Here is a 21,250-nt window from a genome sequence, read left to right as displayed (position 1 = left end):
TTTCATTGTTCAGAGGAAGCTGCCTTCCATGTCCCCACCTAGTTTACCTCATCCTCCAACATCATCCTCAAACAAGGCCTCAGCCTCCTCCTCAGCAACAAACAACCCCTCATACGTGATCCCTCGCAGACCGAGTGTATAACTATCGATCCGGCTCTTGCAATCGGAAAGACAGCAGGTCTTCCTTTTCTATTTTTTTCCGACATAGAAACAACTAGTCGCTTCCACGAAGCAGATTCGCCATGTCGAACGCAAAGTACACGCCTGCCCCGACGCAGGACCCCGATGACTTTACCCAAGCGCCCCCGGGCTATCAGGCCGAGGCGAGCTCATCCACCAGCGCCACCCCGCTCTTCGCCGGTCCGCGCTCAAGCGAGGACAATATTCCCGATGACTTCAAGGTGAGATTAAAAATATTTCCATTTCACTTACTTCCCGAAGCTTCTCTCTTCCCCCTCTGGGAGCTTCTAGGCTGACGTGACGATCTCTTTGCGCGACAGTTCGGAGGATCCGTAGCCGAAGCCACCATCGACATCCGCAACCAATTCGTCCGCAAAGTCTACGCTATCCTCTCTGCCCAACTCATCGCGACCACCGCCCTCTCCGCCGTCTCGTTCTTCTCCACCTCGTACAAGTCGTGGATCCAGTCCAACCCGCTCCTCCTCTGGATCTCCGTCATCGGGTCTTTCGTCTTCCTCGGCCTCACCTACTGGAAGCGCAAGTCGTATCCCACGAACCTCGCCTTCCTGGCCCTGTTTACCGCTGCCGAGGCGTACACCATCTCCGTCGTTGTGTCATTCTATGATGTCTCTATTGTGCTTAACGCACTCATCATCACTGCTGGCATCTTCGTCTTCTTGACTGCTTTCGCTTGCCAGACGAAGTATGACTTCACGAGCTGGATCCCCTACGCTTTCGGCGCGCTCTGGGGCCTCGTCATCTTCGGCTTCATCTACATCTTCCTGCCCTACTCCAAGACGGCCGATCTTATCTACGGCGGCGTCGCTGCTCTCATCTTCAGCGTCTACATCCTCATTGACACTCAGCTCGTCATGAGGAAGCTCCACGTCGAGGAGGAGATCGCCGCCGCTATCAGCTTGTACTTGGACATCATTAACTTGTTCCTCGCCATTCTTCGAATCCTTAACAACCAGAACAACTAAAATCCGCCGGGTCGCCGCCTGCCGGTTTTCTGTACCAACAAGACAAGCCATCCAAAAATAGGGCCAGTTGCGACCAGAAGAAAGCAGCACCCTCCCCATCGTTAAGATAAGAAGAAGGACATGAATCAAGGTCGAAAAAATGGCTGGCCGATGTTGGTGCTATGATTTGAGAGTTTCTTACGACTTCCCAACATCGTCTTTTTGCTATCGTCATCGCCAAAATCTATACCTGTCTGGCTGATCGCTTCATGCGCAGCCATACATCCCCTACAGAGACATCCCCACCCCTTCATTCCAGGACAGTCGTTTTGCTTTCAATATTTTGCAAGCGCTTTTGTATTTTCAGGGAATCACATGGGGAAGCTAATTCGAGCGTGTCACGCTCAAAGATCCAAACGTCAGAGTCGGATCATGGTGGGGGAAACCCCTCCCAGCCACTTCCTTAACATGGGTTCAAAGCTTGCAATCGGTTTCTGGAGTCTTTTTTTGCTTTTATTTGACCTGTCAGAGAACCTGTAGTCTAGCTGAATCAAATCATGTTTATCAAGTCGATGAGGATACATTGATGTGGCTTGAATCATCGTGATACCAAATCAACCCCGATCAATCACAGGGATATCTTTGAGACAAGTTATGTCCCTTGAATTGCGAAACTCGGAAAAGGTCTTCATTGGCATTAAAGAAAAGTAAATAAAGGAATAAGAAAGGACTAAGCTAGGAGGGCATTTGTAGTTTTGTACCAGTATTAATCCCCTCGAAATGAGGCAGGATCTAGACCACAGGACGAGGACAAAGGCTTTGAGGCTAGCTTCTGCTTCCATAACATGTAGCATACGCGACGACGACCTAGATCCCGAAGAGTCGGAAACCATCCGGAGAAGACAAGCCGGTAACCCGCAATCAGAGCGAAATCCACCTTTTCATCCTCCATCTCCAAAGTCTCACCAAACTCTCGCAAGATCCCCCATTGCTGAGGCAGGTTGTGCACCATAGATAGATATAGTACTGATTCATCTAATCCTGCAGCCTCCCATCTAGTCAACTACTCTTTCGTCGTCATCGCAGCTCCATCTCCAAGAGAAACAAACCTCTTGACGGGGCTGCATTTTTTGAATCGTTCGGTATCCATTGACTGAATAAGCTGAAAAGGGGAGAAGGTGACAAATAATACGAACAGAAGCTTGGAAAAAAAAAAATAAAAACGGAGCAGCAGGGGGAATATTGTAACCTCATCTCACTTTCTTGGGAATCGGGAGGGCAAGAAAAACCAACGCCAGTATAGGAAAGATAGACCAACGTCGCACGATTTTTCCGGGGACACAAGAAAACTCCGGATAGCGCATACAACACTATCGTGGAAATTAGTTGCCGTCGCCGTTGGCTTCGTGTTGGTTGGCAGACGCCGCGGCAGCAGCAGCAGCGGCTTCCCGTTGCATGCGCGCCTCGATCTCCCTGAGCTGAGACTCCCTGGCCAAGAGTTCCTGTCGCTTCTCGTTGATCTCGCGTTGTACCTTGACCTCGATCTCGCGGAGCTTCTCTTCCTCGCGGCGAAGCTGTTCCTCCTTGAGGCGGACAGACTGGGAAGCAAGGTCCTCGGGGTTCATAGAGGAGTCACTATCATCACAGTTAGTTTCATTGTCAGGAATTAATGATGCAGCAAACAGTAGAGATCGAGAACGGAAAGGAAACATACGCTCCAGCACCACCCTCGACGCTCTTGCTAAGCTTCTCGGTACGGTAGTTCTCGTAAAGGAAGTCGTGGGTGATTTCCTTGAGATCGGCGAGATGGCTGTGGAGGAGGGCGGATCGGATGGCGAGGAAGTCGGAGTGGCGGGGATTGTCAACCTCGACAACACCCCAGGGGTACTGGCGGGCACGGACGGTTCGGCCGCCGATCTCGACAATATCCTCAGATCCGACGATAGCGAATGGCATGAGGCCTCGAAGTTCGGCGTTCTCCTCGACGGTGTCCTCGTCGTCCTCCTCAATATCGTAGGGGAAGTTATAGACGGGGATTCTGTAGTGCTCGATATCCTCCATGACAAGCTTCTTGGACTCGGCAAGCTCGTGTGGGGTGAGAGAGTCGGCGCGGCCGATAACGGGGATAACGTTGACACGGGGGGCAAGGCGCTTCATCAGCTCAATATCGAGCTCACGGAGGCTATAAACCCACACAGTTAGCAGCTAAACTTTTGTCATTTGTTGAAGACGCGCAACGTACCCATGGCCGGTGGGGGTGATAAAGTAGAGCAGAGCATGGACTCGGTTATCTCTGAATCGGGGATTACGCTTAATCCTTGACTCCTCGGCCAAAATGTCATCATATTGGCGCTCGAGATAGCCAACAATCTCCGAAAAGCTATAGTTCAAAGCAAGTTAGGGGACAGCAACAGACAGGGGCGCGGCCCGAGAACCGGAAAAGTGCATGCTACATACCTGGCCTCATTGTCGATCTGATCGCCGAAGCCAGGAGTGTCGACAATGGTCAGCGAGATACGAGTACCCTCCTCGTCGAGTTCTATTTTATCCCTAGTCAATTGATATCCCTAGAATGGCTGATAATTCGGAGGGGAGACGTGGCAGACGAACCAACAGTGATGGGCTTGATCTTGACACCATCCTCAATGTGGGCAGAGTTGGGGTCGTCGCTCTCCTTGTGAGTGAGGACACTCTTATCGCAGAGGGTGTTGACGAAGGTAGTTCTGCCTGTAGAACCCGGGTGAGTTAGATAAACAATGCCCATAGGGATGCATAGAGCTTAGATAGTGACGGGTATGGAGGGTGGGCGGTCAACGTACCTGTGCCCGAAGCACCGCATACCATAAGGCAGAACTGGATACCCTTCTTGACGTTCTTCTTTCTTCGGATCATTTTCTGAGGATGGTGAGCTCGTAGATTAGCTGATGTTTTAAGCTGCAATGGAGTGGCAGTTGTGTCGAGGTGGAGAATCACGAAGCCCGGTCACGGAAAAAGGAGGCCAAGTCGCGGTGAGGAGAGGTGTTGCACGAGGCACCGTCTGAAGGGGAGCGGTGCAGGACAAAACAAGTTGGCGAAGGGGAAGGTCTCTAGTAACATACGATAGTCGAAGACATCAAGTTTGTAGAATACTAACAAATAAGTTTGTAGGCGACGAGCGGAGCTTCGACGTCTACGGGTATCAGATGAGGATGTTGCGCAACGGCAGGGGGAACCACAGCAACACGGCGTGGGGAGAGGTTGGGGATATGTGTACAGAAGGTGGTACACACACGCAAAAGTTAAGGGAGGGAGGTAATTCGGACTCTGTCAATCGAACCCCCCGACGATGATGACTCGACGACGGCAGAAAGACAAAGGGGAAGAAGAATTGATGATGGTGGAGGTGTTGAAGTTGAGTTGTTGATCTGGGGTGGAACTTGGGAGAGTCGAGAGGATCCAAAGGGGGAAAGGAGGATGGAGAGAAAAACGGCGCTGGGAACTTTCAAGCAATTTTACACAAAATGTTGCGGCAGGACCAATTGCGTCTGGTCACTGTCGGTGGCAGGCTGGGAGATTCAGGGGTGAGGGGAGATGGGGCCTGGCTTGGGCTAAGGGGGAAGGCGGACCTTTACTGGGCTAGCCACTGATGGAAGGCGCTGGCTGCTGGACTGGGGAAGGCCAGATTATGGATAGCACGAGATTGATGCTCAGACCGTTCTCAACTGTATTATTGATGTAGTGTACTTCGTACTTAATGGAGGACGGAGATATTCTCTGTACCTGACCACTGACACTTGTGTGGATGGTTAGGTACCTGGAGGAATTACCATCCGCTGTACCAGTACCGCCCCCGTGAGCTGTGACCGCTGCAAGAAGCGCAACATTCGTGACAGTTAATGTACAGTACAGTCCCATCGAAGAAACAATCTCCCAGGGTCCAGGGATGAGACCTCAGTACCGAACTGACCACGATCAATGTTTCCGTCTCATGTATTAATTAATTTCCTCAGATGGAAGAGCAAAAAAAACAGCAGAAGATGAAAAAGAAAAGATTCCACCCATTGTGCCTTTCTTAATCTTTACGAAGTATTTTGGAGCTTCTCTTATACGAAGTAAACTCGAATCTATTCAACAAAGTATTCATCACTAGATTCTTGGTGACATGTTGACCCTCTAAGTGTGCCGATTCCCCCTGAAGAGTACTTCGTACTCCAATTAGCTCTAATCTCCTTGTTTGATCCCAATCTGCCGGTTTCACCTCGGTTAAATTACAGAGACAACACAGACCGCTTTTGACAAGCGGCAATCGGGTGTCTGGCAGCTGCGGAAGACAAGGTCGGCTGGCAGTTGGGAGACAGTATGAAGTTGTCGTACGATCAGAGTGGACACAGTATACAAAGGTACGGGATACATGAATGATCAAGGTCCATCCATAAAATCCACTTGCCCCCGGGAAAACCGTTTTAGCGCATCCCCAGTGTAGCTAGACCTACAACATCGAACTGCAGGTTGCCATTCCCGTCTCTATCAAATTGATTGATCGCCCCAAAAGAATGAATCCGCCGTCACCAGTGCCTTGATCCGAGTATTAAGGACCATCCATCATCGAGCTTTTTTTTTTTTTTTATTAATAAGAGCTCGGGATTCTCATATAGACTGTTTCTCCAGCATCCAGAAACAATATGAGCACCGGTGTTGGGTAAACAACAGCTTGAGACATTGGTGCTTAAATTCAACATTCTCTTTCAGCGCTCTCTTCACTGCAGCAACAACGCTGCCCCAAGCAATCGTCAGGCTGTGGACAGACAGCTTGAACGCAGTACTTAATTCGTGGCAGTAACTCCGCGACCTTGCATTGCATTTGATCCCAGCTCCACTTCCATCATCGATATCGTCTGCCTACAGCTCCCCCTGTCAAATCGACATCGTGTAAATCTTGGAAGCACAACCCGTTTGCAACAGCGGGAAAGGAAAGGGTCGTCGTTTCTCTCGTTTCCACTATGATTCTTACCATGCTGCCTGGATAGCACCGGAATACCTCAAGTGCAACAGCGCCCATCTTGCCTTCCTCGCATCTTCTTACCACCACCGACTCTCACCTCTCACTCTCACTCTCAATCTCACTTCCCCTCACAACCGAACCAGCTCCGACACGAGATAAACGATCCCTCAAGAAGGGTATTCGTCACCGCCATCATGAATACCCGCCCGAATATCGAGTCGCCCAACACAACCCAGGTCCTCTCCGTGTCCTTTAATAATGACTCGAGTTGTTTCGCTGTTGGTTTGAATACGGGCATATGTGGTGCGTCCAATCTCAGCCTCGCATCGTCACATAAACCCTTCGCCTCACGACCTTTTATCTAACCTCACCTGCTTCTAGTTTTCCAATCCAAGACATGTCTCCTCAAGTCCACGAGAGGTATGCTTGCCGACCCATGATGCTGCTTAATTATAGCTAGCTCGCCTCCCATCTTCCATGCTGACGGCAGGGGCCAGACTTTAACGCAGGTGTTGGCCTGGTGCAGATGATGGGCACAACCAACTACCTTGCGCTTGTCGGAGGCGGCAAGTTTCCCAAGTTCGCAAGCAACAAGGTACGTGTGAACCCGCAAACCAGAACGATGATCCAAGTGTTAACTTGGACCCAGGCGATCATCTGGGACGATCTGGGTGGCAAGGTCGCGATAGAGATATCCACCCTCGCTACCGTCCGAGGTGTCCAGCTGTCGCGAAGCAGAATCGCCATCGCGCTCCAGAACAGCATTCGTCTCTATAGTTTCGAGAAACCTCCTAACCTCATCTCCGTCTATGAAACGGCGGACAACCTACTAGGTCTGTGCTGTCTGACGGACAAGTTTCTGGCATTTCCAGGCCAAACTCCAGGACAGATTCAGGTCGTGAATGTGATTACTGGTAATATCAGCATCATCCCAACGCACTCTTCGGCTTTGAGGGCCATTCAAATCAGTCCAGATGGAGAGCTGCTCGCGACTGCCAGCGAAACAGTGAGTACCTCTTTATCTTTCCTTTGTGTCCCATTAACATGTGAATATCTAACATCTACGCAGGGAACTATCGTCCGAGTGTTTACAACAAGTAGCTTTGCCAAAGTCGCTGAACTCCGCCGGGGCATCGATCCCGCTACCATTTTCTCTCTCGCCTTCAATCCCTCTGGAACCCTTCTCGCCTGCACTTCAGACAAGTCCACTCTTCACATATTCGACGTCCCCCATCCCAAGAAACCGCCGAAGAAGCCCGCAAATCCAGTCCCTGCACCGAGCACCGTGCTGCCTGGAGCCGGCGACGGCGACGGCAGAGGAAAATGGGGCATCCTCGGGAAGATCCCCCTCATGCCCAGGCTCTTTTCGGACGTGTACTCGTTTGCGTCTGCGCCCTTCGCCGCGGGAGACGAGACTCTTATCGGAGGACTGCCGCTCTCGGAGAATACGACGCCCGGCACCGCGCGACCTGCCAAGGGTATCATCGGATGGATTACCGAGGAGAGTCTAGTTGTCGTTGGTGCGGGCAGAGACGCACGGTGGGAGAAGTTCGTGATCGTAGTGGGTGAGGATGGGAGGAGGTACTGTGTGCGTGAGGGATGGAAGAAGTATCTAGGAAACGGCTAGTAGAAGTCCCACTACTTGTTCCTTTTTTTTCTTCCATTGTATGAGGTACGGAAGTTATTGTGGATTATGGGTTGGGATATGGGTGATTTGGCGTTAGGATATGGGACATGGTTTGGAGGCTAGGTTGGGAACGGCGTTTTACTGTGATTTTAGCGAACCATTACAATTGCAACTAGAGGATTTGTTTTCTCTCTTCTTCTCTTCTTTCTTTTTTCCTCTATTTCCTTACGCAGAACATGAATGCTGTTAGGTGGGTATTCTTCCTCTCGGGGGTGGATTTGGGAGGATATATTAGTTTAGGGTGATCTACTCCTGCTTCTCCTCCTCTCCCTATGATGCCGTTTCTCATCCCTCTCTCGTCGGCGGTCCAGTGAGCCATCCCTTTCTTTCCGTCGCTTTCGCCGATCTATTGACTCCGCATCACCCTCTTGGTCGTCCTGCCGCCTCTCCTTCTCCTTTTCTCTTCTTCTCCGTTCACGCTCCTCGGCGTAGGGATCTTTACAAGACCCTTCCTCTCCCGGGCTCCTCCGCCTCTCTCGATCCCTCCTCCTCGAGTCTCGGGTATCTGGGCTACCATCACGTCTCCTCCTGTCCTCTCTCTTATCCCTCGCGCGCGATTCCTCATCCTCGTCGCCGTCATCTCTCCTAGACCTATGCTTCCGGTGTCTGTGCCTATCCTTATCCCTCCTCGACTTCTTCTCATACCGCTCCCTCGCCTCCTTTATCTCCTTCTTCTTCTCCTCAATCAAAAAAGCCTTCATCGGATCATCCTCATCATGCTCCCTCATCAACTTCTCCAACTCCCTCTCCTCCTCCAACATCGGTCTCCCCCCATCCTCCTCCTCCTCCCCTTCCCCCTCACTACTCTCCTCCGCATTCTTCCCCTCCATCCTCAACATCGACCGCCAATCCACCTTTCCCTCCTCCGGATCCTCATCATCCCTCGGCTTATACCGCGCGTGATCCACGTGCATCACGCGCCCTAATATCTTAGCCCCGCCGAGGTTATCCACCGCCAGTTCCGTGCTGCGCTGGTCTTGGTACTTGAGCCAGCCGAAGCCGCGCGACTTGCCCGTTTCCTTGTCACGCGCGAGCTTGATGAATACGGGCTCGCCGTATTGCGAGAATATTATTATTATGTCACCTTCGGAGAGTTCGCTGGGGAGGCCGCCGAAGTAGATGAAGGCGGTGTCGCGGTAGTCGGCGTGCCAGGAGGCTTCTGGACGGCTGTTGGTTTTTGAGTTAGTATTAGCTCCGGGAGGAGAGGGCGGTTTGGGGGGATGTGGATAACTTACATTCCATTTTCTAGTTCCCTTTTATTTAGGGCTTGTATTGATCGGATCTTGTTCATGGTGGAGTGAGTTTCCTTTCTTCCTTCTTGGGAGAATAGAAATGGAAATGCAAGGCTACCAAGATTACCTGCGAGGCTGGAAAGGCTCTCCAAATTATGAGGCGCAGATGTCATTCCTAGTGATGCGTGGCGAAATATGCGTTTATGGAGGAAGTGTAGGCAGTTATGTATGCAATTGCATGTACTGAGGTACCTCACTCATTTTGAAAGGAATCTGGACGACAATATCCTATCCTGCCAGTTACCAACCATACTCCCACCGGACAGCACAACCCATCCAGACCCGAGTTTCACGCTGGAAATATCCTCCCCGAAGAGAAGCAAACGAGCCTTTTTAGATTTCGTCCCAAAGAAAGACCAGTAGATTATTCACTACAGCTTTTATCTTCTAGATCGGCGACGGCGATGGCCTCTTCAAAACTAGAAGTATCTATCGAGGGGATCAAGCACTAGTGTGCCAACTTTGAGCTTGGATCTGGTACTCGGGACAGCATACTTGGCCGTGGGATGTGTATCCAATTCCTCCGAGGCTCGCTGGTGCCGCGCAATTGAGGAATATCTCGTCTTTGAAGGAATATTCTTCTCCTTCCGGCTCTTGGGCGCCATTCTTGAGCCCGTGCAAACTCAAATTATGTCTAAGTTGGTTCGGCGATGGCCCGGGGAAGGAGAGTCCTAGTCCTTGCGGGCGTCATACATGAGGTTGGGTAAGCCTCCTTTCTGAAAACCTCATTGCAATTGTGCAGATAGGTGTTGTTCGCGATCTAGTTCAGATCTCTGTAATGAGGGTCCTCTGTGACATTCCAAAACGGCTCACCTGAATCTAGAGCGGCATCTAACCGTGTGACTGGTATGGCGTTTCAACTCGTCATCAGAGGCAGAGCAAACCCATCAGGGTCACGGCTGCATCTCATCTCTGGCGCCGACCTACTGTGCCTCCTCGAGCCGAGGCAATTTTCTAGGCGTAAAGATCGCAATTTCGACAGTCGCGTTTCTGCCAGTCCGATCCAACACGCCCTCCATCACGTCGAACACCCTCTTCAGTCGGAGTAGGCGTTGCAAGCTGAGTGATATCTTCACTAACATGGGTCGTCCTCTGCGCTCGTGTTTGCAAAGACTTCGATAACTTCGCACAAGTGCCCTCGGCCTGCGCTTTGGAAATTGCACTGTTCATGAGGCGAAACCTGCTGATCTATGAAGGAGCGATGGGCATTCTCTCGGGCTGACTGACATGACGTCGCTGGCTGCTCGATGGCCATTTGACTTGGCCAGATGATTTGTCCCAGACAGACAAGAAATGCGACGGGCTCAGAACGATTATTTGCCAACAACTTGCGTAGGTAGATCCTGCGATTGCCGCTATTTTTTCGACTTTTGCCTCGTACACACGGCGAAAGTGTATGTGTACACCTCAGTCGGTGGTCAAGCAACCCGTTAAGTCGGTCGATTCTGGCTTCAGAGTCAAAGAAACTACCGCGTGTATCCTCCGCCAACCCGCACGTGGCCAGAGCGAGGACCGGTTCGTGAGTTACGTGGGCTCCTGACGGTCAAAAAAGTAAAAAAGAAGGAGAAGTGGGGGAAAAAAAAAATCAACAGATAATAGTCGAGGAGTGGGCGGTGCCATGGTCGCTTAATAGGAGACCGTGGCTCAGATATTTGACGAGGCACGAAACGTGTAAACAGTTAAAGCTGCGGCGGGAAGTGGTCGTGTGTCCCAAGAACAACGTGTTTCAGCCTCCGAATGACAGACCGACAGGCAGTCAAGCAGCAGGTTCACAAAATCTATTTATCGACAGCATGAACTCCTAATTTGCGGAGGGGCGGTGCTGGTGAGCATTTGGTATTGGTGCGTTGGATGTCGGTCCGAAGGTGCCTGTCTTGGGCGCCTTGCCTTCAATGCATTGGACCTGCTTCTAGGGCCAGCCAATAACGAAACTGTCACCCACGACTGCCAACATCATGGCTTGGCGAGGCTAGCTTTATCACACGACGACGGCGAACACCTTCCAGTGATTTGGGTATGTTGTTCGATCTGGCGCAGCCCACACGGTCCTTTCCGTGGGCTTCCAGGCACCAAGACCCTATTTTACTTTCAACATTCTATTGGCCGATGATCGCGGATGCAGTTCGTCCATCATTTGGCTATAGAATAATGAGGCGACTGCCATTTCATCAATGCTCATGTTTGGGCCCCGCTGGCCCCCACCGGCCCCCAACATCGTGAATATCCACTTCAGTTTCCCGAGATACATACATTTCATTACTTGTGACAAGCTTGATGCTCTATTCTCTGCCTTGTGGCCCCCGGTCTGCCTTTCTTTCGGATGGGAGCCATTCTTGACTAAGGTAAAGCTCGAGCAGGCACCGCCTCCATGATGCCCAACGCGCGGGCTTCGGCTTCTTGTGATGAGATATTTCACGGGGCGTTTTCTGGGTCTCTTCGAACGGCCGAGTGATGCCTGAACTCGTGCTGGTATGCTCTGGTTAACAGCGCTGCTAGCATCATCAATGAACTAACTCGACATTCTAAGGAAGAAGACACTCCGACTCTGAGTCAATATAAGAACCTCGTGAATTCCGATGGTTTGCCGTAAATGTTCTTGGGAAGCATCCCAGCCATCTACATCCTTCAGTCTTCACGTTCTAGCACGAGCAATCCACCTCCACCTCACAGCATCTTTGTTCTGACTTAGACCGATCACTCGTCCTGCCTTCGTCCCAAACACCCAAACAAGCCCGATAGCCTTGGAATCCCCATTGAATAACGATTGTTCAAGGCCGAGTCCCGTCCGAGTCCCGTACTCATACTCTGGTTAGTTCAAACCCCTGGTTTCGAGGAGAAATCAAGATCGTGTAAAACAAGGTGTTTAACCAAGTATACATAGATACACCAGACAGCATGTGTGTCCATACTGTTTACATCCACCGGGTCTGCCGCTGCGTTGATGCGGTCTACACACGGCCAACAAATTGTGATGGGGACTGCACACGGACGCCAAGTAACACTGTTGTCAAGTACTCTGATGCAGCATGCCCGAATCACCCACGCCCGCGATGATAGCTTCAACATCACATGGTATCAACCCATCAGAGTTGTGGGGATGTCATAAAGAGAGTCAAGGCTACATATACGCCTGGGAAGGTGAAGGGGACTGTTTTCTGGCTATAGGATATGTAGAATTGTGGGATATGAGATGTTAGAGAGGATAGCACAGGTGGAGAGGACTGTTGTATGGTGAAGGAATATAGGATATGGGATATTGGAGAGTGGGTAACACAATATACAGTCATTCCTCTTTAGATAGACAAATGTGCTTCTACAGTCATTCTTTACAGCACTTTCAAATATCGCTTATTTCTTTCCTTGATAAAATATGGCTCCTATGAAATAACCGCAGAAAGGATAGTCTACTGGGTGTCTGCAACATCAGTATCCTCTCCGTTATTTATGATATAATTGGCATTTTCTCTCCCAGCCCTATCCAACTGCACAGCGTGAAACACCACCGCGTTGTTGACAACCTCCTCGGCTGTTTTAAGCTCAAGCACTGGCGGGTCTCTATTTCCAAACTCAACGTTATATTCATAATAAAACCCCACCCATTTATCTCGAATTTGCGGGGTATCATACGTCGGCCACGACATAGAAGCAGAAGAACGAGGCCAGTATGAACCGAAGAGCTTGGTGCTCAGCTCTTGGTGGACCTTTGCCAAGGCGGGTCGTCCTTTTCGTAGGATGCGCGTGAAGCCGTCCGTATCTAATACGGGCTCCATGAAGGGGTCGATGTGACGGAGTACATTCCGATCTACCTTCACCACGACCCGTATTGGTGCCTTGGGAAGAGGGAGGGTAATGTCAGAGAGAATAGAGATGGGCATCTCGAACTGTCTAAGATATTGGTCAGTTGGCAGCGAGGACAAATGAGAAAGAGGTCACTTACATGAATTTTCATAACTGTAATCTAAAATAGAGCTCGAGTTCAGCGAAGAGGTGATGAGAGAAAAAGTACTTCGCGGGTCTCTAAGGGGGTGCGGGCTCAAGCCAAACTGGCAGGCAGCCTTGCTCTCTCCTAGGAAGATGAGGCAACCGTCACTGGGTGTGGCTACCCCTCATGTATGAAGCAGGAGCCAATCATCGTCCTCACAGTTTGGCGTTGGTTGTTACACGAAGCAGGATGCAGGGGAATCTACTCTTTCCTACGAAGGAACTAACTGGGAGAATCATGACAGTTCCATTCCAGAGCCATGGTATCGTCCCTTCTGATCGTTCTGGTCAGATTCTCTCGGCCACCCAATCATCCCCTCTATCGTAATTCTCTTCGCCCGTTGGGTTTCGCAGCTTTGAAGCGGCGGAGACAAAGAGTAGCATCCCAAGGCGTGTCGCCGCCGCAAGACGATTCAATAGCTTATTCTTAATGAAAGCTTCTTCGAGGATAGTAAATGGTCGTTGCGATCAACCGGAATATGCGCCGTGCAAGGTTGTCTGCAGGAGCTGCACGAGCCATGGGTCGCTCAGGGTCACCGAGCTGGGCTCTCTGAGCTTTGTAAGATCATGGATGCTTCAAGTGTCACTGCCAGCGGCACTTGACTTTAAGCAGCTGTAATATCATCGACGAATTATTACCTTCTATATATACATATATATCTTTTTTTAAAAAAAAAATTTAATAAATAAATTTAAATTTAATTATTTAAAATAGTTATAAATTTATATAAAATTATAAAATTTCTTAAATAATTAGTAAATTTTTCGATATATAAATTATATAATACTGGGTCTTTGCGCACCAGGTTCTGCTCGGAGGCGTGCTATCCTGAGGTTCTGAAATTAGCCCCCCTTTGGCCCCAAAGGTACTTCTGACTTTGTAATTCTGACAGCTGCAGACGGCTTTTGTAACAGGGCAGGACAGAACCGAAATCTCGACAAAGGAATCTTCTCCAGAAATCGGTCCATCTTTCATGAGAGGAACCCAACGGCCGAATCAATTCGAAAGAGACGAACCTCGCCATCATTATACTTGCCATTCCCTTCCACCGTAGTCTTGAATATACTCTCTCCCTCTAGTAGAACCCGCCCCCGACGAAGATGATCCAACATCTTTTCATCTAGAAGAAACATTCCCCAAACCAGCCTTACTCTCGTCCTCCCCGCCTAGCGCGACTGCAACGCGTTTTCTCCCGGATCTCTCCATCAGATCGTCGATGCGAAGGAGATTATCAGTCGTGCTGGTTTCCTTGCCCCTTCGATTACCTACAACCGCTTCGGCCCTGAGTTAAGGTCTACATGTTGCCATTATCAGAGGAGCCGCAAACATGACCGCAACGGCGAACCGCATCTCGACTTATACTTCCACCTCTGCCTTGTCAGACGGGCGCAATGGGGAGCAGAAGAAAGATTTATGGACATCCATGCTCGATTCGGTCGCGAGTGGGAAGCGGTTACCCGAGAAGAATATCCTAGTCTTTGGTATGTAGCTTCCCCTTGGACTCACGGCATTTCCTGCGAAACCGGCTGTCCCCTAACTTTGCTCAACCTCTCAGGTGGCTCCCCCGAATCCCAAAGAGAATTCCTCGACTCCCTTTCCAATAGCGACCCAAGGCGGTTGATCGACCGGCAGCGTATTCCCCCCATCGCTAACAACTTTGCCCTCGGATACACCTACTACGACGTTCTCGACTCCGACCAAGAGGGTTCGTCGCCTTTGCTCCCCAACCCCTGAGAGAACCGAGCCCAAGCTAACCTAACCTATTCCTCTCAAAACAGACACCCTCGCTCGCATATCCCTCTACCTCCTCTCGACGCCCTCGCCGTCCTTCACCTCCCTCATCAAACCCCTCCTCACACCCGAAACCATACCAAACACCCTGATAGTCGTCCTCCTTGACTGGAGCCAACCACACCTATGGCTGCGCCAACTGCGAGAATGGATCCTCATGCTACGCGATATCCTTCAGTCTCTGGATTCGAACTGCGTCGACGCTATGCAGGACGTTATGATGTCGTGGAGAGATCGCGGAAGGGGAGGCGGCTCGGTGAATCTTGATGGGACGGGCGTGGCGGCGGCGGACGATGACGCTGCTCTGCCTTTGGGCCCTAGTGAATGGGACGATGGCTTGGGTTTGCCTCTATGCGTCGTCTGCCAAAACGTAAGATTTTATCTTCCAACTGTTACTTGGTCCTGGAAAACCCCAGATCGCTAACCCAAACCAGGCCGATAGAATGGAGGTCCTAGAAAAGAGCCAGGGGTGGAAAGAAGCAGACTTTGACCAAATCCTCCAATATCTACGAACCATTCTCCTAAGACGTACGCCCCAACCCTCCCCCAACCAAAAAACGACCTTTGATCCGCAAAGTACTAACTAACTTCTCACTCCCAGACGGCGCATCCCTCATCTACACAACCCCCCACCTCCCCTCCCCCCTCCGATCCCTCATCCACGCCAGCCTAGGCATAACATCCCTCATAAAGCGCGAACCCCTCCGCCACAACGTCATCGACCGCGATAAGATCCTCGTGCCGCCCAACTGGGACTCGTGGGGCAAGATCCGCGTGCTCCGCGAAGGTTTTGACGTCGAGACTGTCAGCAACGGCTGGTCCGAGGACATCCACCAGGACTGGCCGCTTCCCAACTCCTCAACCGCCCGCGACCCGTTCCGAGACGAAGAACCAGAATCTCACCAGAACCAGCTGTCGGCCCTGTTCCACTACGAGGACTGGGTTCCTGATGCGAGCGCGGGCGCACTCCAGCTTGCGGGGCCGGAACCCTCGGATCCTACGAAGTTGGAGGTCGTTTCGGATGATCCGCAGAGGTTTTTGGCTGATCAGGGGAGGCTGCTCGAGATGATGAGGGAGAAGACGGAGGAGTTGGAGAAGAAGGAAAGGGCTGCCGCCGCTGCCGGGAACACGCCTACGAGGGGGGGAAGGAAACCGTTGGAGGATCTGGACCTTGTTAAGGCGGGCATGGGGGGCAGTGTGGTTTCGGATCATATTGGGCCGGTGCAGTTTAATATGGGTGGTATTCAGGTGGACGCTGATGACATGGTCCAGAGGCTGAAGGTATGGGACACAGCGCGCCCGGTTTCTTTTTCCTGCTTCCTTGCTTCCCCCCCCCCTCCCCCCCCTTTTTATTGGGCCAAAAAGAAGAACTATTGCTAACGGAACGGCCAACAGGACCGCCAGGATTATGGCTCCGACCCGACCACCCCGCCTGCCGACGGCGTCCCTCCTTCACTCGACAATACCGCCGGCCTGGAGGCCTTCTTCCTGAACCTCACGAAACGGAAGCCTGGTGCTAGTGTGACGGGGAGTCCAGCCAGGGATCATTGAAACTAAGAAAGAATGTCGTTCTCGTCGTTCTCTAGAAGGAGTTTTGGTCGTCGGTTCTTTTTGTTCTTTGGTTCCTGGGGCGGGGTCTAAGTCGAGGGGAGTAGGGGGAAACAAAAAAACGTGGTAGGGTTTTGGAGATTAAGGGGGAGGGGGAAGGAGGGTTCAAAACACTGCGTTTATTCCCCGAGAGGAGAGAGAGAGGAGGGAAGCAGAGGAAGAAGAAAAAGAAGAAGCATAAGAGGAAGATGAAGAAGGGGAACAACCCAAAACTTTTTTTTTAAACTGATACCCGTCTTATAGAGGCGACTTTACTTTTTTTTTTTTTTTTTTCAGGCCCTCGTAACCAATTCACATTCGCATGTTCCCATTTGTTCAAAGAAAGGAATCTCCCGAGGCTAAGGGAGTAGATATAAGAATCTATTATACCATTCCAACAAAAGCTTGTATCCAAACCAACACCAACACGCCAAACTACTATGTCCTGGAGTTCGCGAGATACTGTTGAAGAGTAAATTCATCCATTCTATCAGTAAACTAGCCCTCCGGCAGGTTAAAATGAAGATAAACACCAGGGTAAAACACATAGATATACCACATTTCAAAAAAAAAAAAAAAAAAAAAAAAAAAAAAAAACACAAGGATATATAGAAGAGGAGGAAAAATGCCAATCCACCGACACCAAAATACCAATGGAGTGGAAAACAGAAGCGAACCAAGAATAGAAGACGGGGAGAGGGGTATTCAAAAATGCTTGCTACCAATCTGTCCTTCCCGCGCCATGATCGAGCCCGCCGCCGTGAAGCAAATGGCCTGTTTAAAAAAAAAGTAAGGAAAACTCCAGATATGACAAAATATTGAGGAGTGTGTTCAACCTAGATCCAAGGAAGTGGGAGACCACGCTTGCAATCAGCTCTGTCGAGTGAAGGAACTTAGATCTTTGGACGTGAATGGCCTAAACTCCTCTCCCTCAAGGCAGTAGATCCCGTCCTTGCCCTCCGCCAGTTTCTTCAGAGCTGGATTCTTTTCCAAGACCCACGAATCTTTCCCGCTGATCACCGAAAAGGCCTTGAGACCCCCGCTCGGAGCGCTATTGAGAGCTTTGAAAAAGTCGTCAAAACTAACACTGCCCGAGGCGACACCAGCAGACTCCTTGTTCTGGCGCAAAACCACAAAGTTCAGACCACCGAGCCGTAATATGGTGATTCCGGTGAGGAGCCCAGGGAAGAGCCAAGGATATTGCAGGATCTCTGCTTCGAAAGCATTGACCGTCTCCTTCGCAAGCAATGTATAGGTCTCGTTGGCGGTTATGGAACCAAGCCGGAAGAGATTAGATGCGCTCACGGCATTGATTGAAGGCAACGACGTGTCCATGCCATCCTTGAGTCGGAGAATGGCCTGCGCTGAGTCGGCTTCGGTCGAATAGAATGCTCCGCAGGATGCTTGCAATGCGGCGTCGATCGTAGTGGCATTTTCATCCACTTTCGGGGCATCGTAGAAGAGAACCAGCTGGATTTCTAAAGAGAGGAAAGCCGGGTTAGTATGTAGCGTGTTATGGAAGGTAGAACAAACAAGATGAGACAACTTACGCTGGAGTTCGTCCGCCCACTTCAGCCACTGGTCGTCGAGCGTGGCCTGATAAAGGTCAAAGAGCCCCTCGATCAGGTAGGCGTAGTCTTCGGCAAGACCCTTGGTATCACCCCTACTACCATCGCGATACACCCGGTAGAGAACGCCCTCCTTAGCATCCCAAAGCTTTTCCTTGATCAAGACGGCCGCCTTCCGTGCAGCATCCAGGTATTTGGCGTGATCTACGCCCTCGACGTATTGCAAGCTCGCGGCGGCCCTCGACAAAGCAGATATAACGAGTCCATTCCAGGACGTGATAACTTTGTCATCGACGAAGGGCCGGACGCGGTGCTTCTCTCGGTGCGCGCTAAGTTTGGCCTTGGCACTTTTGATGATAGATTTTACTTCCTCAATTGGGACCTTGAACTGCTTGCTCAGATCTGTTACATCTTTCCCGATGTAGAGGACGTTTCGGTTGATGAAGGCGTCATGGGGGTCCTGATCCGGTTCTACGTTTCCATGTTCCAGAACGTTCCAGTACGCCGCAGCGATGGCGCTATCGTGGCTATCGCCAATCACCGAGTCGAATTCTCTCCTCGTCCAAACCTGGTAGGCGCCTTCCCGCAGATGCGTGTCTCCCTGTCTATAGTACGAGTCGGCAGCTTCGCTGGACACAAACCCTCCTTCGGGCAGGGAAATCGGCGCGCTCGATAAGTACTCGGCCAGCTCAATCACAATCTCGAAAAACTCATCCTGCTTAGACAAGCCAGAACTAAGCCATGCGTCGAGGAAGGCGGACAGTAGAAGCGCATTGTCGACTACTAACTTTTCAAAGTGGGGGATACTCCAGTCGGACGTGACCGAGTACCGGGCAAGACCCTGGCCGCCGACATGGTCGCGCAATGCGCCGTCGCGGATTTTACGGAGGGTGAAGAGTGCCATCTCGCGAGCATGAGCGCACTGGGTTGACCCGACGACGTCCTGAACCTCAGTGGGTAGCTGCGAAAGCTTAAGCAGGAACAACAATTTCGCCGGGGTCGGGAACTTGGGGGCGATGCCAAAACCGCCGTATATGGGGTCAAACGTGCCGGCAATATGCCTGTAAGCCTCCTCAAGTTGATCGATATCGAGTTCAGTCGAATCATCAGGTTGTGAGGAGGCAGCTAACGCAGCCTCCACGTGCATACCGAGAGCAGCGCTTGGCGGGGCCATGATGGCGGGGAACGATGCCCTGTGTTCGATTGTGCGACCAAGGGTTCCCTCTGCAGCAAACTCGCGAAGCTGCGCTAACACGTCCTTGGCCTCCGTACGGCACCTTGTCTCCTGCTCCAACCAAACTTTCCTGAGCTTCTTGAGTATGATCAGGAAGTCCAGGCCATCCTCGCCTTCAGTCTCTATGCTTCCCGAGTCCGAGTCCGTGCCTGGGCCAGGACCAGGCCAATAAGTACCCCCAAATACCGGCGCAAGCTCAGGGGTGAGGAAGAGGTTGAGAGGCCAGCCGCCGGCTCCGTTTACGGCCTGCACGTAGTTCATGTAAATGGTATCGACGTCTGGACGCTCCTCTCGGTCGACAATGACAGGAATGAAATAAGAGTTCAACAACTCAGCACACTGGGGGTGTGCGAAAGCTTCGGTCATCATTAGGCGGCAGTCTAGACAATAAAGGTAGAAAGTCAGCTCCCTCTGCATCTCCAAGGGGACAACGATAGTCGAGACGACGTTTAGACCCATAAGTTCACGGGTGAAAGAGAGCTCAGTTCAAGGAAGGCGCAGGAGGTCTTACTTACAATGGCATGCACTATAACCGATGTTTAAGAAGACCATCTTATTCTCAGCCTTGGCTCTGGAAACAGCCTCATCGTCTAGCAGCTGCCAGGCGACGCGGCTGTTGGCCTGTGCCGAGACATAGGGACTCTTAGAGGCCGCGGCACGGTTCTTGAGTGGCTCTGTCTTCGGCTTGTCCATGGTGCCAGTACTGACGGCGGAGTGAAGCTGATCGGGTTGTCAGACGTCGATGGCCCCTTCTTGGGTAACAACGAGGTTGAAAATAAGTGAGTTGCGCGGGCCAGAAATAAGATCCAAAGCTGAAAGGACCGGTTATGAGCGGCCAGGAGGAGCTCGATGGTGAGATGCCGCTAAGAGAGATGAGTGGATTCTGGGTTCATTTATCCTCTCCCAGTATTTCGGTAATGGGCCGCTTCGAAAGAAACGGGTTGGGTGTTAAGGCTGGAAGGCAGACAAACCAGCAAGTCGAGTGGAAAGCTCGATGCGACAGGTTTCCGAAGGGAAAGTTTTGTGACCTTGGAGGGGTCGACAGCAGGTTGGTGGGCGAGGGGAGAAGAATATAGAACAATAGAACAAACTATGTGGGGGGTGGAAGATGATACGTCTTGGCAACAGGGATGGGATAGAATAGAACGGGGGGGGAGGGGCAGAAGCGAAGACCAGAACCTGCTTGGTCGCTGCCGGTGGGCACGGATTGGCAATGACACTACGAAGTAAAGTGCATAGGCTGGTGGCATCAATGCGCTAGTGTCGTGTAGAATTTGTTAGATCGTTCAGGTGAGTGAGGCTAAGATCGTCGCCGACAGCATGAAATGGCACGGGTTCCACAGGTTTTTTGAGAAGACTGAAATCCTGCTATGCGATGTCACCGACGCCGGACGAACTTCGCATTTTGTGTGCCTGAATCAGGGAGTGGTGGAGGAGACTCTGACGTAAAGCGAACTTTAACATCCAAGATTCGAATGCACTTACACCGACCAGATCCAACAAAAGCAAGGAGAAAACCGATCATCTGGTTCGACAGTTAGATGAACATCTCCTACGAAGTAAGCCGCGATAAGCTGGGGAAACACATCCTCTCCCGCAAGACAGAGACACCTTCCTTCCCTGGAATTGATAGACACCCTCGGGGACTCTTGCCGCCCCTCTCCGGGACTGTGGCGGCTTCGGGTGCTCATTCCCCAAACGACCAGACTCATCGAGTAGCTCTTGCCTCACCGAGCATTTTTGCTCTCACTAAACTACTGTTCAGCATGAACGGTTCCAACGTCTTTTTGCAGATCAATTAAATACGGTGGGGTCATAGACAGATAGCCTTATCGCTGAGAGGAGGTACGAAGTAGTACAGTAGGCGCCTTCTAAGTTTTCTCTTTAGTTTTCTCTTTTTTTCCTCTTTTTTTCTTTTTCCTCCCCCACATGAAGCTTCTGAAGAACACGCACTGTGAGACTGCGTCATCGCGGCTGCTACCGAAT

At 51.1% G+C, this 21,250-nt stretch overlaps 6 protein-coding genes across 6 annotated transcripts; 3 read left to right on the top strand and 3 right to left on the bottom strand.

Annotated features, from left to right (window-relative positions):
• Positions 1–242: 242 nt before the first annotated feature.
• Positions 243–1,163, top strand: SAPIO_CDS10091 (Transmembrane BAX inhibitor motif-containing protein; the record flags this gene model as incomplete). The annotated part of the gene is made up of 2 exons (XM_016783743.1): positions 243–401; positions 501–1,163. The coding sequence occupies 2 exons, from the start codon at positions 243–245 to the stop codon at positions 1,161–1,163; spliced, it is 822 nt and encodes a 273-aa protein (XP_016639185.1).
• A 1,361-nt stretch (positions 1,164–2,524) lies between these two features.
• SAPIO_CDS10090 (uncharacterized protein) lies at positions 2,525–4,034 on the bottom strand (the record flags this gene model as incomplete). Its single annotated transcript, XM_016783742.1, has 6 exons — positions 2,525–2,777; positions 2,857–3,324; positions 3,385–3,522; positions 3,600–3,681; positions 3,753–3,869; positions 3,962–4,034. The coding sequence occupies 6 exons, from the start codon at positions 4,032–4,034 to the stop codon at positions 2,525–2,527; spliced, it is 1,131 nt and encodes a 376-aa protein (XP_016639184.1).
• Positions 4,035–6,317: 2,283 nt separating this feature from the next.
• Positions 6,318–7,750, top strand: SAPIO_CDS10089 (Uncharacterized protein; the record flags this gene model as incomplete). Its single annotated transcript, XM_016783741.1, has 5 exons — positions 6,318–6,426; positions 6,505–6,543; positions 6,621–6,718; positions 6,773–7,129; positions 7,193–7,750. 5 exons carry the CDS (start codon positions 6,318–6,320, stop codon positions 7,748–7,750), a joined length of 1,161 nt encoding a protein of 386 aa, XP_016639183.1.
• Positions 7,751–8,046: 296 nt separating this feature from the next.
• Positions 8,047–9,101, bottom strand: SAPIO_CDS10088 (uncharacterized protein; the record flags this gene model as incomplete). The annotated part of the gene is made up of 2 exons (XM_016783740.1): positions 8,047–8,977; positions 9,046–9,101. 2 exons carry the CDS (start codon positions 9,099–9,101, stop codon positions 8,047–8,049), a joined length of 987 nt encoding a protein of 328 aa, XP_016639182.1.
• A 5,310-nt stretch (positions 9,102–14,411) lies between these two features.
• Positions 14,412–16,426, top strand: SAPIO_CDS10087 (uncharacterized protein; the record flags this gene model as incomplete). The annotated part of the gene is made up of 6 exons (XM_016783739.1): positions 14,412–14,565; positions 14,640–14,789; positions 14,863–15,245; positions 15,310–15,403; positions 15,477–16,156; positions 16,271–16,426. The coding sequence occupies 6 exons, from the start codon at positions 14,412–14,414 to the stop codon at positions 16,424–16,426; spliced, it is 1,617 nt and encodes a 538-aa protein (XP_016639181.1).
• A 906-nt stretch (positions 16,427–17,332) lies between these two features.
• SAPIO_CDS10086 (uncharacterized protein) lies at positions 17,333–19,957 on the bottom strand (the record flags this gene model as incomplete). The annotated part of the gene is made up of 3 exons (XM_016783738.1): positions 17,333–17,940; positions 18,013–19,644; positions 19,780–19,957. 3 exons carry the CDS (start codon positions 19,955–19,957, stop codon positions 17,333–17,335), a joined length of 2,418 nt encoding a protein of 805 aa, XP_016639180.1.
• Positions 19,958–21,250: the final 1,293 nt, after the last annotated feature.

The sequence above is a fragment of the Scedosporium apiospermum genome (genome assembly GCF_000732125.1).
Source record: "Scedosporium apiospermum strain IHEM 14462 chromosome Unknown SEQ_SAPIO_0154, whole genome shotgun sequence".
In the NCBI taxonomy this organism is placed as follows: domain Eukaryota; kingdom Fungi; phylum Ascomycota; class Sordariomycetes; order Microascales; family Microascaceae; genus Scedosporium; species Scedosporium apiospermum.
The sequence above is the reverse complement of the archived record's forward strand: the minus strand, read 5'-3'. Positions and strand labels throughout refer to the sequence as shown.